We start from the raw sequence: 15,081 nt of genomic DNA on the forward strand, positions 1-15,081 counted from the left end.
AGGTGGTGGGAGGGATCACGATGGGATGACACTTTTCTGTTTTGTATCGTTTTGACTTTTGGAAGCATATTTTGCATATTCATAGTGTAAAGTAAATCAGAAGGGGAAACTTAAAAAAAAAAAAAAAGAACCCTGGAAGCAAACAAACATATAAAATTGCGTTTGATTGTCTTGAGGGAATTGTATTTCTTCAGTCTTGGGTGTAAGGTAGTGGAGAACCGCTTACAATTTCTGAACTCTTTTAAAAAAAAGTTTAGGTGAGGGGTGCCTGGGTGGCTCAGTTGGCTAAGCGTCTGCCTTTGGCTTAGGTCATGATCCCAGAGTCCTGGGATGGAGTCCCACATTGGGCTCCTTACTCCATAGGGAGCCCGCTTCTTCCTCTCCCTCTGCAGAAACCCCTGCTTGTGATCTCTCTCTCTCAGATAAATAAATAAGATCTTTAAAAATTTTTAGATGAAATTTCAGGTGACCCCAAATTACCCATTTTATTTTTTCAGTGAGCCATTTTAAAGTGATTATTTCATAATGGTGAGCAACTACCATCTCTACCTAGTTCCAAAACATTTTTTCATCACCCCCACAACAAGCCTCACACCCCCAAAGTGCTTGCTCCCTGTTTCACCTTCTTACAGCCCCGGCAAGTACAAATCTGCCTTCTGCCTTCATGGATTTGCCAATTTGGAATCTTGTGTGTAAATGCAATCCTACAATACATGACTTTTGTGTCTGGCCTCTTTCGCTTAGCATACTGTAGTCTCTGAACTCTTTTTTTAGTAGCTTGATTTTTTTCCCCTTTTTTTGTAGTGGTACAGCTGAAGAAGCAGTGCTGAGACGATTTTATACACATTATAAGATTGAGCAAACACATAGCAGTGTTAAGGCTGGTTTCAGATCACAGGTTTTGTCTTTCCTTTTGCGGCCACTGTTGCCAAAGTGGAGTGTTCGAAGTGTCTGCTCTGCTGCATTCTGTCGGTCACACGCAGGCACAGCTCACAGGTGAGCCGGGGTTTACTGCTGCGAGGACCCCTGCTCCCTTCTCTCGGGGTTCCCCTGCCGCCATCCCTTGTAGCTTCCAGGAACTCCCTTTCTGTGTTTTCTGGTTAGAAAGAAGGATTTCTTCTGGAGTTGGTGAAATCATTTCCAGGGAGCGTTGATAGGCAGACCACATCTTATATTGTGTGTGTGTGTGTGTGTGTGCATGGGCGTGTGTGTGTGTGTGTTTGTGTTATGTTTCAGGCATCGTGTCTCCATGGTTTCTTTGAGTAAATGTGAAGGGTGATTGCCTACACAGATGAATGAATGTTAGTTTAAGAGTTATTAACGCCGGTGACCATTATCTCCTTCACCCCCAGGCGCAGCGGCTCCAGCTCCCCTATTACACCTGAGACTGAACAGCCATCACCTGACGTAACTGATTCGAGGTATGCTTTTCCTTACGCTTCTGGACAAAACAGGCAAGATAATCGCCTGGATGTGAGGGAAAGGGCACTTATTTATGGGGACTGCCCTGGAGAGCTGCACGAGGTGATGACAAGGTTCCTGTGTGGGCACCGCCCTCCCCCCTCCCACGGTTGTGGAAACACAGACACGTCCACGTCCATGGGGCGGGGAGGGAGGGCTGCAGCGAGGGGCCAGAGAGGAGCCCAGCCTGTTCTTGCACCCGGGGGGAATCGCCCATCCCGGCACAGGGTTCTCTTCTTGGTCTGGGGCTGGTGGTGGCGGAAGACACCCGGCTTCCTCTCCCAGGGATACAGGTGAGATGACGGCCCGGGCTCTAGAGAAAGAGCAGGAGGCAGCGGCAGGACGTCTCACTTGTTTTTGTGAGCACAGTGGGACTGACCGGCAGCTCGCCGCTCTGATGAGACGCAGGAATGGGGAGATCAGGCAGCGCCGAACAACAGCTCTCATCCTGGCCTTTCTCTGCGCTTACACTCGCCCTCAGCTACTGTGTGACCCCGAAGGGCTCTGGCTGGGGTTACAAGAAAGTGCAGGAATTAAACAATGGCTCAGAGGGAGCAAGAGGATTTTTTCCTTGTGACTGCCCTCCCACCACCCCCGTGTGGACAAGGCAGGGACTTGACAGATGTCCCTGGTTCGGGGCAGCCTTCGGTCCCAGCTGTGCTGTGGCGGGGGCAGCAGTGGGGACACGGCGTTCCCCACCTGCTCCTGGTGTTCAGACGGATGACAATGTGTGTTTGAGTACCGTCTGCGTGCGTGGGTGTGTGCCCTATGTTTGTGTGTCTGCACTCCTGTTCCTGAGGGTTATGTCACAGCCAGGAGCCCAGGCTAACGAGGCATGGGTTTGGGTTTTTTTTTGTTATTTGTTTTTTGTTTTTTTTCTTAGTCAAGCCTTCAAGAAGAAAGAAAGAAAGTAAGCTATTAATAATACCTCCTACCCAGTTCCCTCACTCCCTTCAGACAAAGTCAAGGTACATTTTGGTGTTGCCTGACCCTTTAGTTACAAATGGAATTCCAGGACAAACAGATTATTGAGTTTAAGCAGCTTTCATTTATTGGCAAATTGCCTAGCTGATAGTTATAAATAGAACATCTCTCATTACTTATATGTTTTCTTCCTTCCTTCCTTTCTTTTTTTTTTTTTAGGAAAAAAATCTATAGAGAGATAATAAAAGACAGAGATACATAGATAGGCTATGAGACAATCCTATACTCAAGTCCCCGAACTAGTTAAGAAAACTCAACTAATTCCTGACTTTGGAACGAAGTGCTAGTCATCGTAGGCACCTTCTTGTTGGCCTCGTCCCTCTTGGAAACCTTAATGGAAAGTGGTATCCATCCATTCACTAATTCCTTCTTGCAGTCATCACACACACATTTAACCGGTATTGATGCCAGCGCGTCTTACATTTGGTATTTATTGGATTATTCAGGAACTTGTTAACAATACAAGTCCTACCACAGTCCTGTTGAATCTCCAAGGGGTAGGTTCCAGAAATTTGATTTCCAGGAAGCCTGTTCATGTAAGTTCTAGGCATACAAAGATGAACAAAACAGTCCTTCCCCCTTACTATACTATCATATAAACGAACAGGTGAGCGGGTGCAATAAAAGGTCACCCGAGCCATGAAGGAGTATGTATGGGCGCCCAGGAGAGTGGGGTTGTGACTTCTGTCAAGGGGAAGTCACAACTCCGTGGTTGTGTAAGCGGTGTTTTGGTGTTGGCTCTCCATCACGCTGGCCATGGGGAAGTGCTCAGTCTTGTGGAAAGGACGCTCGATGCTTCCTCTCGTGTGGCAGCATCAGACGTGGACTGAAGGCACGCGTCTGGCCCCACACTGTCCTGCTCTAGCAGCCACACGATGGACTGGGAGGAAGAGGATATAGGGATGATCTGACAGCTTGTCCACACTCGTATTTCTGATGATTCTCTTGCAGGTTTCCTTTTGTCAGTGTGGTAGAGGACAGCACCCACAGAAAGGCAGTTGGAAAGCTCAGTGGGCTTAAAATCAGGACAGATCTGACCCTCCTACTTATTAGATGAACTATCTACTTAGCCAGTTTTCCTCTCTGAGTCTTGTTTTTCCCATCTGTAAAGATAGGTAGTATCTACATTATAGGGTTGTTTTGGGGGGATCATATAAAATACGTATAATACATAAACTGCTCAGCATCATGCCTGGTATGGGGTTAGAGCTAAGAAATAGTATTTATTTTTATTAATAGTAAAAGTAGTGGTGGACCCCCACTTGGATGCCCAGAGGTGACTTCTCGAGCCACAAAAGTCAACCTCCATATTGCAGTGGTTCTCACCTGTTCTGCCTCAGATCCCTGAGGCCTGGGATAGCCCCCCTGGCTGTCCCACTGGCCGCCAGGGCAGTGATTCCTAATCTGGAGCACCTTCTCTGTAGTTCAGGTTGGCTGGCTGAAAGTCCTCAGGGTGTTTGGCTGCTCCCTCCCTGCCCCCACCCAGAGGGTCGCTCCTCTCTCCTGCAACCCCCCCTCCCCCAACCGACCTGTCTTCCTTAGGCCACTGAGTCCTGAGGGTGCTTGTTAGCGCCTGCCAACCAACCCTTTCAAATACACGTGCTGCCTCCCACCACAGACCTCACAAATCATGACAGTGCCGGGGAGCACTGATAAGTGCGTTTGACCTTCCCAGGCAATGCTGATATGCAAGCCTGGTTAGGAAGTATTGTCTTTGTGGATGTCTCTCTGCTCAGTGCTGTCTCAGTCAGCTAGCACAGCACTAAATCTTCTAGCAAGAAATAATGGTGCCCACTTAGCTTTTTAAGCTCAGTTAGACTGACCCTGTGTGTCAAAGAAAGGAGGCCAAGCCCCTGGTGATAAGGGGCATGTACAAGAGGAAGGAGGGAGAACACTGTAGGTGAAGGGCTCTGGACACAGCCTGGGACAGGACCACACAGGGTACTAGCCAAAGCTAGGAAATGTTGACTACTTGTCTCACAGACCTTAGTTCCTTGAAAGACCCGTTCTCATTTTAGTAGAAAAGACTCCAAACCCAGGAATTAAGGAACTGACTGGCTGTTTGGGAAGCATTCAGAAAATGTGGCAAGAGGTGTCATACACAGGCTAGCAGCAGAGAACCAAGAAAGGAAAGTACTTCGGCCTGCGTTTTCACTTTCTGTCTTGCTTCTGAAATGAGACGGGAGGACAGCAGCGTGTTTGCAGGGGATAGGGAGATGGGCAGCAGAGGCTGTCCTCAAGTTCTGTTAATAGCACCGTGAACCCCAGACTGCCTTGGCCTTGGATTTTTGCGTCTCTCATCATTCATACTCAAAGTTCAGGGCTCCTGGTTGCTGTGCAAAAAAGAGTGTATCACCTGGCCAACCAAGCCTAGTGCCATGTTACTGCATCCTGCCAGGAGACTCAGAGCCGAGATTTGAGTACAGGGTGGGAAGTGATGGGCTCAACAGAGGGAGGAAATTCTGTCTCCTCAGCTTTCTTTAGATCCTCCAGAAAAGTGCTTTTGGCTCCTCAGAATTAAGACTAGTAGAGGAGTTCCCTGGACTGGATCAGAGATTGGGAGATGAAAGTCAAATGAGACTCTGCAAAGTGCTTTGAAAAGATACAGACTTCCTGACCATGTCCATCCAGAGATGCTGTTTCAGTCACTGTATCCCTGGTGCGGGCTGTAGACATCATCTGGGGCCCAACTTGAGGCTCCGGGCCCAATTTGAGGCTCCCGGCCCTGCATTCCTCCCCAGCCCCCAGCCTGCACCCTGCCTTTGGGGGAGGTGGTCTGCTGGGTCTTAAACTTCCAGTTTACCCGATTGCAGAAGGCATTCTGCTTTACCAGATCCTTCAATTAGGTAACTTTTCTGTTTATCTCTCCCGTTAACAGTGCCTGTCCTCCTGGGCTTACCCTTAAACTGCCTGCTGATCTAAAAAGCGCAGATAACACAACTCAGGCTGGTCCACTGGCAACTGCTGAGATCTATGGTCCGGCAATCAGCAGGCGGAGAAAAACTAGCCCTTCACCTCGCTCCAGGCTATTCCGGTCAGAGAGAACACGGAAATGATTCTCTCCTCTTTGGGCCAGCACTCCCCTCCTTAACTAAAAGACGGTGTGCAGGCATCTGAGATGGGGGCGGGAAGGGGAGGAGACTAGTTCTCCTGCCTCCACCAACACAAAATGGTTGGTGGTCCGCTAGAACTGGGCAATCATTAGGGTACGCTGCAGGCATCTCGGATCTGTGGGAACGGGGGGCCGTGCCTTGGCCAGGATGGGATGCCAGTCCTGGGTCCCGATGCCTGCTGAGCCCTTCCCAATGTGACTTTCTCAGGCGAACTCCCACTCCCGACACACCAAGTATATGTTTTAGGAAGATTTCTGCAACGTGACAAAATGCAGTTTGAAATCTGGGTTCTCCTTTCCTGAGCTCGGACCCAAACTTGTCCTGAAAAAGCAGAAGGCGCTGTAGGCAAAAGGACTGCAGAGGCGGAAGAAAGCGCCCGGCGTGGCGGCCGTGACGACGAGCTGCCAGCAGGTGTCAGTGCGCCCTCGCTCAGTCGCGGCGCGTGGCCGCCGCCTCCAGGACCCCTCCTCACCGTAGTGTAAGGGGGCGCGGTCCAGACACCTCCCGCTGCCGGTGTCCCGCAGACCGCTCTGTGGCTCAGGACCACACGTGGCCTCCTCTCCCCAGAGCGGAGCTCTGGACTCAGAGGGGTCCCGCTCTCCGGGGGTCCGTCCCATTCCGCCCCAAGGGTTCGATCCGAACCCGTGCTTTCCTTTCTCACCAGGATCCCACTCGCCCCACCGCCAGGAGCCCTTGCGGGCGAGACCGGCCCAGCCCAGGACCAGGCTGCTTCAGGTGCTGCTGGTACCGGTGGGTGCTGCTTCCGATTCGGGCCAGGGTCCCCAATTCTCTTTCCTCCGACCCAGCTCGATGGGGGCACTCCCCGGTACCAGCTGCCCTCGGCTGGGCCGGCCCAGAGCTGCTCGGCCAATTCCCAGCAGGGGCCGCTCCCACTCCCCGGGCTCTTTAAACCCCTCGCTCCAGGTACCCGCCTCTCCAAAGAGCCCGTCCCGCCGGGGGAGCAGCGCTCCCCAAGGTCCCACGCGGGGCGAGGGCGCTAGACCCGTGGAGGGGAGGCGCAAGGGGCGGGGAGGGTCGGTTTCCCACGTGGGGGCTGACGCCGGCTGCTCGGCAACGCCGGCTTGATCCTGGGGCTATAAAACCAGTCCACCGTGAGCGCGGCGGAGCAGCATCGGCTCCGGCTTCGGTGCGGACGCCCAGCAGCCGGCGCGCCGCCGCCGGGCCACCCCCAGCACCTTCTACCCCTAGCCCCGCGTTCCTGTCCCAACTCAAGCTGCCCTCGGACCCCGGCCGGTCCGGCTGCACTCAGAGCCCGCAGCTCGCCGGGCCAAAGCCCAGGAGGCCGTGTGCCTCGGCCGCGGCTCTCGGAGGGCCGATCGGCCACCTGCCCCGGCCCACCTGAGGACGGGGGTGTCTTCATGCGGCCCGCACACGGCTCACCCCGCCGCCGTCGCCGCCCCCGAGCTCCGCGCGCTGAGCCCCAGCCCCAGCTGGGCACGCAACTTTGGAAGTCCGGCGGCGCTCGGAGAGAGGCGGCGGAGTCCGCACCCTGGCCCCAGCCCGGGCCCGGCCGGCACCGCCGCGTCTGGGGGCAGCGAGAGAGTCGGTAATCGCTTCGGGGATGTGAGAAGACAGACATAGGACCCCAGGCCCGCATCGGCGCCCTTCGGCTGCCTCCCGGGGTGGGGGCGGGCCCCGCACACGGTAAGACCTCTTGCTTTCGCTCAGGCTCCAGAGTCAAGATAGAGCTAGATTTTAAATTTTCTGTCATCCCTCCAAGTGATCAGGCCACCGATGATTTCTGTTCTCCCTCCTTGAAGAATAAATCTCCCTTTCCCCATCGGCTCGACCTACTCTCTCCCGCCGCTTAGAAATAAAACTTGTGCGGAGCTGGGAAGGAGAAGTCGCCCCCCACGAGCGCCAGCAGCGCGGGCCGGGCGCCGTTCGCGGGAGCCGGGTCCATGGGCTGCTAGCCGCCCCCCAGCTCGGGCCGGCGTCCCCGCGGCCCCCTCCCCATGTGAGGCGCCGCAGGGCGAGCGGGGCGCGGGAGGAAGAGGAGGACCCAGGGGCTCTGGGCCGGAAGGCAGCTGGCAGCAGGCCCAGGCAAGCGGGCACCCGCGTTCATGTTCCGCCAGGAGCAGCCGCTGGCCGAGGGCAGCTTCGCGCCCATGGGCTCCCTGCAGCCGGACGCGGGCAACGCGAGCTGGAACGGGACCGAGGCGCCAGGGGGCGGCGCCCGGGCCACCCCTTACTCCCTGCAGGTGACGCTGACTCTGGTGTGCCTGGCCGGCCTGCTCATGCTGCTCACGGTGTTCGGCAACGTGCTTGTCATCATCGCGGTGTTCACAAGCCGCGCGCTGAAGGCGCCCCAGAACCTCTTCCTGGTGTCTCTGGCCTCGGCCGACATCCTGGTGGCCACGCTCGTCATCCCTTTCTCTCTGGCCAACGAGGTCATGGGCTACTGGTACTTCGGCAAGGCGTGGTGTGAGATCTACCTGGCGCTCGACGTGCTCTTCTGCACCTCGTCCATCGTGCACCTGTGCGCCATCAGCCTGGATCGCTACTGGTCCATCACGCAGGCCATTGAGTACAACCTGAAGCGCACGCCGCGCCGCATCAAGGCCATCATCGTCACCGTGTGGGTCATCTCGGCCGTCATCTCCTTCCCGCCGCTCATCTCCATCGAGAAGAAGGGCGGCGGCGGCGGCCAGCAGCCGGCCGAGCCGCGCTGCGAGATCAACGACCAGAAGTGGTACGTAATCTCGTCGTGCATCGGCTCCTTCTTCGCGCCCTGCCTCATCATGATCCTGGTCTACGTGCGCATCTACCAGATCGCCAAGCGTCGCACCCGCGTGCCGCCCAGCCGCCGGGGCCCGGACGCCGCCGCCGCGCCGCCGGGGGGCGCCGAGCGCAGGCCCAACGGCCTGGGCCCGGAGCGCGGCGTGGGCCCCGTGGGTGCCGAGGCCGAGCCGCTGCCCGCCCAGCTCAACGGCGCCCCCGGGGAGCCCGCGCCGGCCGGGCCGCGCGACGCGGACGCGCTGGACCTGGAGGAGAGCTCGTCGTCCGAGCACGCCGAGCGGCCCCCGGGGCCCCGCAGGTCCGAGCGGGGTCCCCGGGCCAAGAGCAAGGCCCGGGCGAGCCAGGTGAAGCCCGGGGACAGCCTGCCGCGGCGCGGGCCGGGGGCCACGGGGCCCGGGGCGTTGGCGGCGGGGCCCGGGGAGGAGCGTGGCGGGGGCCCCAAGGCGTCGCGCTGGCGCGGGCGGCAGAACCGCGAGAAGCGCTTCACGTTCGTGCTGGCCGTGGTCATTGGCGTGTTCGTGGTGTGCTGGTTCCCCTTCTTCTTCACTTACACGCTCACGGCCGTGGGCTGCTCCGTGCCGCGCACGCTTTTCAAGTTCTTCTTCTGGTTCGGCTACTGCAACAGCTCGTTGAACCCGGTCATCTACACCATCTTCAACCACGATTTCCGCCGGGCCTTCAAGAAGATCCTCTGCCGGGGGGACAGGAAACGGATCGTGTGAGCGCCGGGTCCGCGACCCGCGAACAGACTGGCGCCCGCCGCAGTCGGCGGGATCGAGGGGCGCATCTATGCAGTCCCAGCACACTGAAACCCGGGTCCTGCCTACTCGGTGTTTTCCTGGCCCGGTCTTGCCCTGTGGCCTCCTGTGGGCCTCTGCTCTTCCCTCCTCCCCTCCCCCCAGGGAAAAGAACTGGCTGGGAGGGCCGCAGGCCCCCCTGTTGTTGTTAGGGCCGCTTGTGACTTGGAGCGATCCTCCTGGGTTCCTGGGCGTCCCCTAATCAGTATTGTTTCCTAAAGGTATTTTCGCCTCCCATGAGTCCAGCTGTCAGTGCAGATCAGAGCACAAAAGCACTGAACGGACCCCAGAGGATATGGTTCACGAAGGATTAAGGGATGGGGGTTACCCAGCCCAAGCTAATTGCTCTCTCTTTCCCCCCCAACTCTGTTTTTAAAAAATGCTCAGGGCAGCCCTGCCCATCCTCCCATCCCCTCACTGTAAATAAACACTATTTTTGATAGTACACGCTAAGGTCCCCAATGTCTGGGCTTGTGATGCTGTTGGAGATGCCTCTGAGGCAGACGCATGGTCTTCGGTTCAGGCCCGGCCCCTTTGCAATGCAAGTCCCTTTCTGGTGACTGCCCCCTTGGGGCTGGACCTGCTTTGAGATTCCTTGAGGGGGAAAAGTTTTCTGTCCATTTTTTTTCCCCCTGTGCCTAACAGCATAATTGCCTTTTCCTATGTAAATATTACAAGGAGGGACCAAGACAGAAGTAAATGAACCTTTTTGCCTTGCAGCAGCCCTGTGTATAAAGCCATTATCCTCTGATGCACCCTTCACCCTGGTAACTCACTTTAAAAGTATCTCTTTCCTGGGTCCCTCCCTCCCTCTTTCCCATCTTCCCTCTCTCCAGGGCCACTGCTTGAAGAATATGTATGTTTCTATCTTGTATGTTTTCGCACCTGCCCCTCCTTCTCTGAAAGTGCTGACTGCAAGAAATCTTTTAGCTGCTGTTTTTAGATGGAGGAGTGGAAATTATGTGGAAGAAGCAAACCTGATACAATTTGTCCAAGGTAAACAGTTCAAAAAGACAAATGAGCCTGCCAAACTGTGCAGTTCCTGCTCTGGGAGCTCTTAGGTATCAAAGTGCTGTCCTTTCCCCTCTGCTTTTCTGGTTGAGATCATGTCATTGACGAACTCCCAAAATCAAGGGAGGAGGGCGGACACCTCGTGTTTACATCGAAGTTTCTACATGTTATAGACAGAGACTCTTTAAGGCCTGCGCTCTTATTTCACTAAAGACAAACTAATGGCAGCACACGTTGCTAATGACAGTGGATTTTTTTTTAAATAAAAAGTTTACAGATCAAATGTGAAATAAATATGAATTAAATGGTTCTGTCTGTTATCTGAGTTTCCAAAGCTTTACGACCCTGGGAACATCCAATTATATATATATTTTTTTTCAATTAAAATTTTTAAATTAAACAGTAGATTACATTATAAAACACTAAACTTTGAAAGTGTGAGCAATGGCAAGGCTACCGTTTACCAAGTGTTTCTTTCTTTCTTTTTTTTTTAAGATTTGTTTTAGGGCATGTGAGCGCGCATGCGTGCCATGGGGGGGAGGGGCGAAAGGAGAGGGAGAGAAGCTGAAATCCCAGGGAGTCCATCCAGAGGCGGAAAGGTTTCTGAGCCCAGCCCAGGCCTCCAAGCGGAACCGGAGGAGGGGCTCCACGAAGGGCTCCCCCGACTGAATTGGAGCTCACGACCCTGCTTTCGTGACCCTGGTAGACAAGAGTCTGAAGCTTAACTGACCAAGCCACCCAGGCACCCTTTACCAGGGGTTTCTGTGTGCTGGACGCTATCTTGAGCCCATTGTAGGCTCAGCTTCATTTAATCTTGCCCTCAAGCCCTATGAGGTAGGTACTATTATCTCCCTGGTACAGGTGGCGATACTGAGTCTCAGAGGGCAAGTGATTTGCTCAAGGTTAACAAGTGGCCGAAAGGCATCCCACCCAGTTTTATCTGGTTCCCGGGTCTGCAGGCTGAGCTTCAGAGCCCTGCCAGAGTCACATTCACACTAGCAGAGTGCTCCCAGCAGGGAAGTCTCTACGCAGAGTGTGGGATACCGCCCAAGTGTGTAGATCTACAAAGTGTTACATGCTGCAAAGTGTCTGTGTGCCCCGAAGTGTCTGTACACCTCAAAGTGTGCACGACTCTTTACAGTGTGATGACCGGCAGCCTGCGGTGTACAGCTCAGGGTGTGGTCTCTGCACAAAGTGTGGTGGAGACCCCTGCACAGAACCGTGTGTTGGTTGGTGGCTTGAATGGTCTCGGGCCGAAGGCACGGATCCTTCCTGTTGCGTTGCTGTAGTATCCGTTTCCGCTCTGCTGTCTAGGAGGGCTTCAGACCCTCGCCCTGTGGTTCTGGTTCTGTGACTTTGAAGCTGAAAGGGCCTTGGGAGACCCAGGAATCCAGCCCCTCCTCGTCAGAGAGGAACTGACTTGCACAGGGTCCTACAGCTCCGGGGACATGCTGCCTCGTTCAGTTTAGCAGCAGCTGATGGACGTGCAGCTCTGATGGGAGAGAGCCGCTCATGCAGGAGCTGGGTTTGAGGGCAATCAAGGCACAGGTGGTGGGGAAGACGGAACTGTAAGGCCAGCCGCCTCCAGCACATGCGCAGACTGACTCTGGACGTCCCCCCAGAAGCAGGTCCTCGGCTCTCCCTGAGCTGTTTCTGTTCCCTCTGGGCAGTACTATGCGGCGTCTCTTACCTTCCTTACCTTCCTTGAGTTGGGGGTGAGGGTAGGTATGCAGGGATGGGAGAGTGGAGAGCCCGGAAGGGGTCTGGGGGAAGGAAGACAATGGTTCTGAGGGGTCTTTGTGTGGGGGGGAAGTTTCTGCCGTCACTGGTCATCCGAGCCTGCAGACAGAAGAGTGGGCAGGCCCTTGGCTCCTCGCCCAGGGGCTTCATGAGCCATGGCCTCTGGCACCCAGGCTGGCTGCCTGGTGTGGTGCCGGGCCCTGCTTTCCCTCCCCCCACTTCTCACTCCAGGGCACCTCTCGCCCCAAAGGCAAACACTGCCAGACAATAGGCCATCCTGGCAAGCCCCCAGGAACTGGGCTGTGTGTCCCAGACAAAGGAGCAGATACAAACACGGCCGTTGTTGACTCTCTCCGTTCGGTTCTGTCTGCCTGGGAGGTGTTGGCCTTGCCCTCGCCCCCAGAGGCCCTGCTGCTTGGGAAAGAGACAAGTATGAGCAATGGTGGCACACAGTGCGGGGCCTCTGGTGTGCACCCCCCTCCCCCATTCCAGCAGCAGAGAAGCCTCAGAGATGGATGGGGCCGGGGAAGGTGGGGGAGTGAGGGCTAGAGTCCAGACTTGGGGGCTGGGTTTCTGAGTTCAATGCTGCTGCTTGCTCTGAGGAGGGCTCAAGCAACAGCCTGCAGAGGCGGGGGCAGGGGGCAGATTTGAGGAGAAGTGGCCCACGTGGGGATCTTTGCCTAAGGATCAGGAGATAAGATTTTCCCCACACCTTCCTGTCCGCATCTCCTCCTGAGTGTGTAGGCCAGGAGAATCTGTCTTTACCGCTGAACCTCCTATTTTATGGAAATTTGGTTGAGGTGTCAAAAGCCACTGGCTTTTGGGTGTGAAGCATGTCTTGCCAGATTTACTCCTGGAAAGCGCCTTGAGCTGGGGAGGGCTGGTGCCCCGTTTGAGCCCAGCCGCAAGCACGGCCTTCTCCCTGTAATTCTCCTGTTCAGCTCAGCTGTGCTAAAGGCCTGCAGAGGAGCATGGGAAGCACTTGGCCTTTCCCTCTCTGTGAGTCTATAACCAAATCAGAGTTCAAGGGCCAGAAATGCCTGCACACGTCTTCTGCCCCCACATGGTGCTGTTCAGGGACCTGAGACCCTCACAGGCCGGTGGGTGGTGTGGCATCCTGGAGTCGCTCCAGAAGCCTCCTCCTTGTGGTTCCTCTGTCCTGTGACGGATCTCCAAAATGAATTCTATTTTGCTATTGGATGAGGAAGTTGCCTATAAACCCAGGCCCCCCTCTGTGCCTGCTATGTGCCAAGCACCACGCCGGGCACCACGAGAAGGTTCTCTTCCTCTGTGTATGCACCTGCCGAGCCTGGCACTTGCCCTGAGGGAGGTAGCTGAAATTAGGGCCTGCTGTGGGCTTTGGAAGCCTCCATGCCGCGTGGGGAGACAGGAGGTGCTGGGGGAAGCCTTTAAGTAGCCAAACCCCGGTGACTGTGTGGCAGGGGTGGGAGGGTTGGGGGGCACCGGAGGTCCAGGCCCGCTGAGGGCATTGGGCATCTCTCTGGGCCGTGAGTGCGCAGTGAGGGAGAGGTCGCTGTGGCTGGGAGCTCAGGGGATAGGATGTGGGAGGCAGGGTGCCAGGACCTTGGCTGAGGGAGGAGGGATGGAAGGAGAGCTCTAGTTCTGGTAGCAGAGCTGTGGAAGGAGTGCCGGGCTGAGGAGGCACACCCAGGCCTCAGACCTTGGCTTTCATTTCTCCAACCCCATCCCCGGGGATGGCACCGTGAGCACTTGTGCCATTTGGGTCCACCAGTCAGGAAGCCTCCCTCCCCAGCTCAAGTAGAGTAGCAGGACCCAGTATCCAGGCCCCTGGCCTCACGAGAGCCCGGACTCATCAGGCCTAGCCCTCAGGACTCCGCCCTGGGCCCTGGCACCCTGGGAGTCCGGGATGCAGGAGGGGACATCTTCCTCAGCAGAAGGTGTGTCTGCGAGGGAAGCCTCGTGAAGTCACCAAGTACAATCACAAACACCAGGGTTTGTTTTGAAAATAGCATTGACCTCTTTGATTCCCAGAGATCCTGGGGGTTAGAGTTAAATTAAAAAAAAAAAAAAAGAACAGAACTTGTTGGAAGGAGTGTGAACCTGGGCATTAGGAGGCCCGAGTTCTAGTCTTATCTTTGCCCTTTCCTAGCTGGTGACCTTGGGCAAAGCCCTTTCTGAGCCTCCGTTAATTATGAAAATGGCTGGTTTATGTCAATGTTATTTAAACGTGTGCTCCATGGAGTTTGTTTAACTTCAAAATCAATCTGTTTCCCTCTGTCTTGCTCTGTCACATATGTGCCATCTGTCTCTTGGTCCATCTGCCAACCTATCATCTATCCCTGAATACTGGGTGAAATGACCTTTAGCAGGAACCTTTTCTTCAGGACCTCACAGAGCCTTGGGATTCTCTGAGAGGAGAGAACATGGCGGCCTGTGTTTCCCGAACTGCCTGGACTGCGGACTTTTATTTTTCATAGAGCAGCTCAGAGACTCATGTTCACTGGAACACTTGTTGGGTAATGTTGGGCTAAGAAATCTCACTGGGCCTTTCTGTTGATCCATTTTAAGATGCTATGAATGACTGACTCTGCTTTCTCCTTGTGTCTCTGCTTCAGGTAAGCCACTGGGCAGGGCCAGAGGTTGTCCTTGGGAATAAGTGGCTAAAAGAGTCATGAGCCTCCTGAAAATTGGGGTGGAAGTGGAAGTTCGGTGTGTTTTTCAAATGTGGGCTCTACCTTTATGTATGTGTGTGCATGTGAATGAGTGTATGTGCACACGTGTGTGAAGGCCTATGTGCACATGTGTGAGAATGTATGTGAACGTGTATGTGTGTGCACATGTCTCTCCATGTGCAGACAGGTTCAAGACCTCTTTCATGGGGATATTTTGCTCACCAGGACCTGAGGTGGAAGCATCAGGGGACTTGAGGGCAAATGTGTGTGTCCTAGAGGAAGAGGTCACAAAGGGAATTAAAGAGGACTGCAGTATTGTGTCCTTGATTCTCATCACAGTTGGCCCCTCTCCAACTTGTGATTTGGCTCCTCTTTCTCACCCCCAGGGCTGGAATCCCCATTCCCTACCATGGTAATGGAGCTTACTAGAACTTACTAGGAGGAGGACAGGATGATGGAATGTGGACATTTTGGAGAGGCCAACGCTGGTTCTCCAGCAGGTGTTTTTTTTTTTTTTTAGCAGCAACTCTCCATGGAAGAGGGAATTTATGTGATTCCAGA

General features: G+C 54.9%; 1 protein-coding gene across 2 annotated transcripts; it reads left to right on the forward strand.

The window, feature by feature from the left end:
* The first annotated feature begins 7,103 nt into the window (after nt 1-7,103).
* ADRA2A (adrenoceptor alpha 2A) lies at nt 7,104-9,178 on the forward strand. Of its 2 annotated transcripts, XM_046028061.1 has the most exons (2): nt 7,104-7,223; nt 7,655-9,178. In XM_046028061.1, exon 2 carries the CDS (start codon nt 7,688-7,690, stop codon nt 9,038-9,040), a length of 1,353 nt encoding a protein of 450 aa, XP_045884017.1. In that variant the 5' UTR covers nt 7,104-7,223; nt 7,655-7,687; the 3' UTR covers nt 9,041-9,178. The 2 variants fall into 2 exon arrangements, with proteins under 2 accessions (XP_045884017.1, XP_045884016.1); XM_046028060.1 differs by lacking the exon at nt 7,104-7,223 and having other exon boundaries at nt 7,513-9,178.
* Nucleotides 9,179-15,081: the final 5,903 nt, after the last annotated feature.

This window comes from Meles meles, chromosome 13, assembly GCF_922984935.1.
Source record: "Meles meles chromosome 13, mMelMel3.1 paternal haplotype, whole genome shotgun sequence".
Lineage (NCBI taxonomy): Eukaryota > Metazoa > Chordata > Mammalia > Carnivora > Mustelidae > Meles > Meles meles.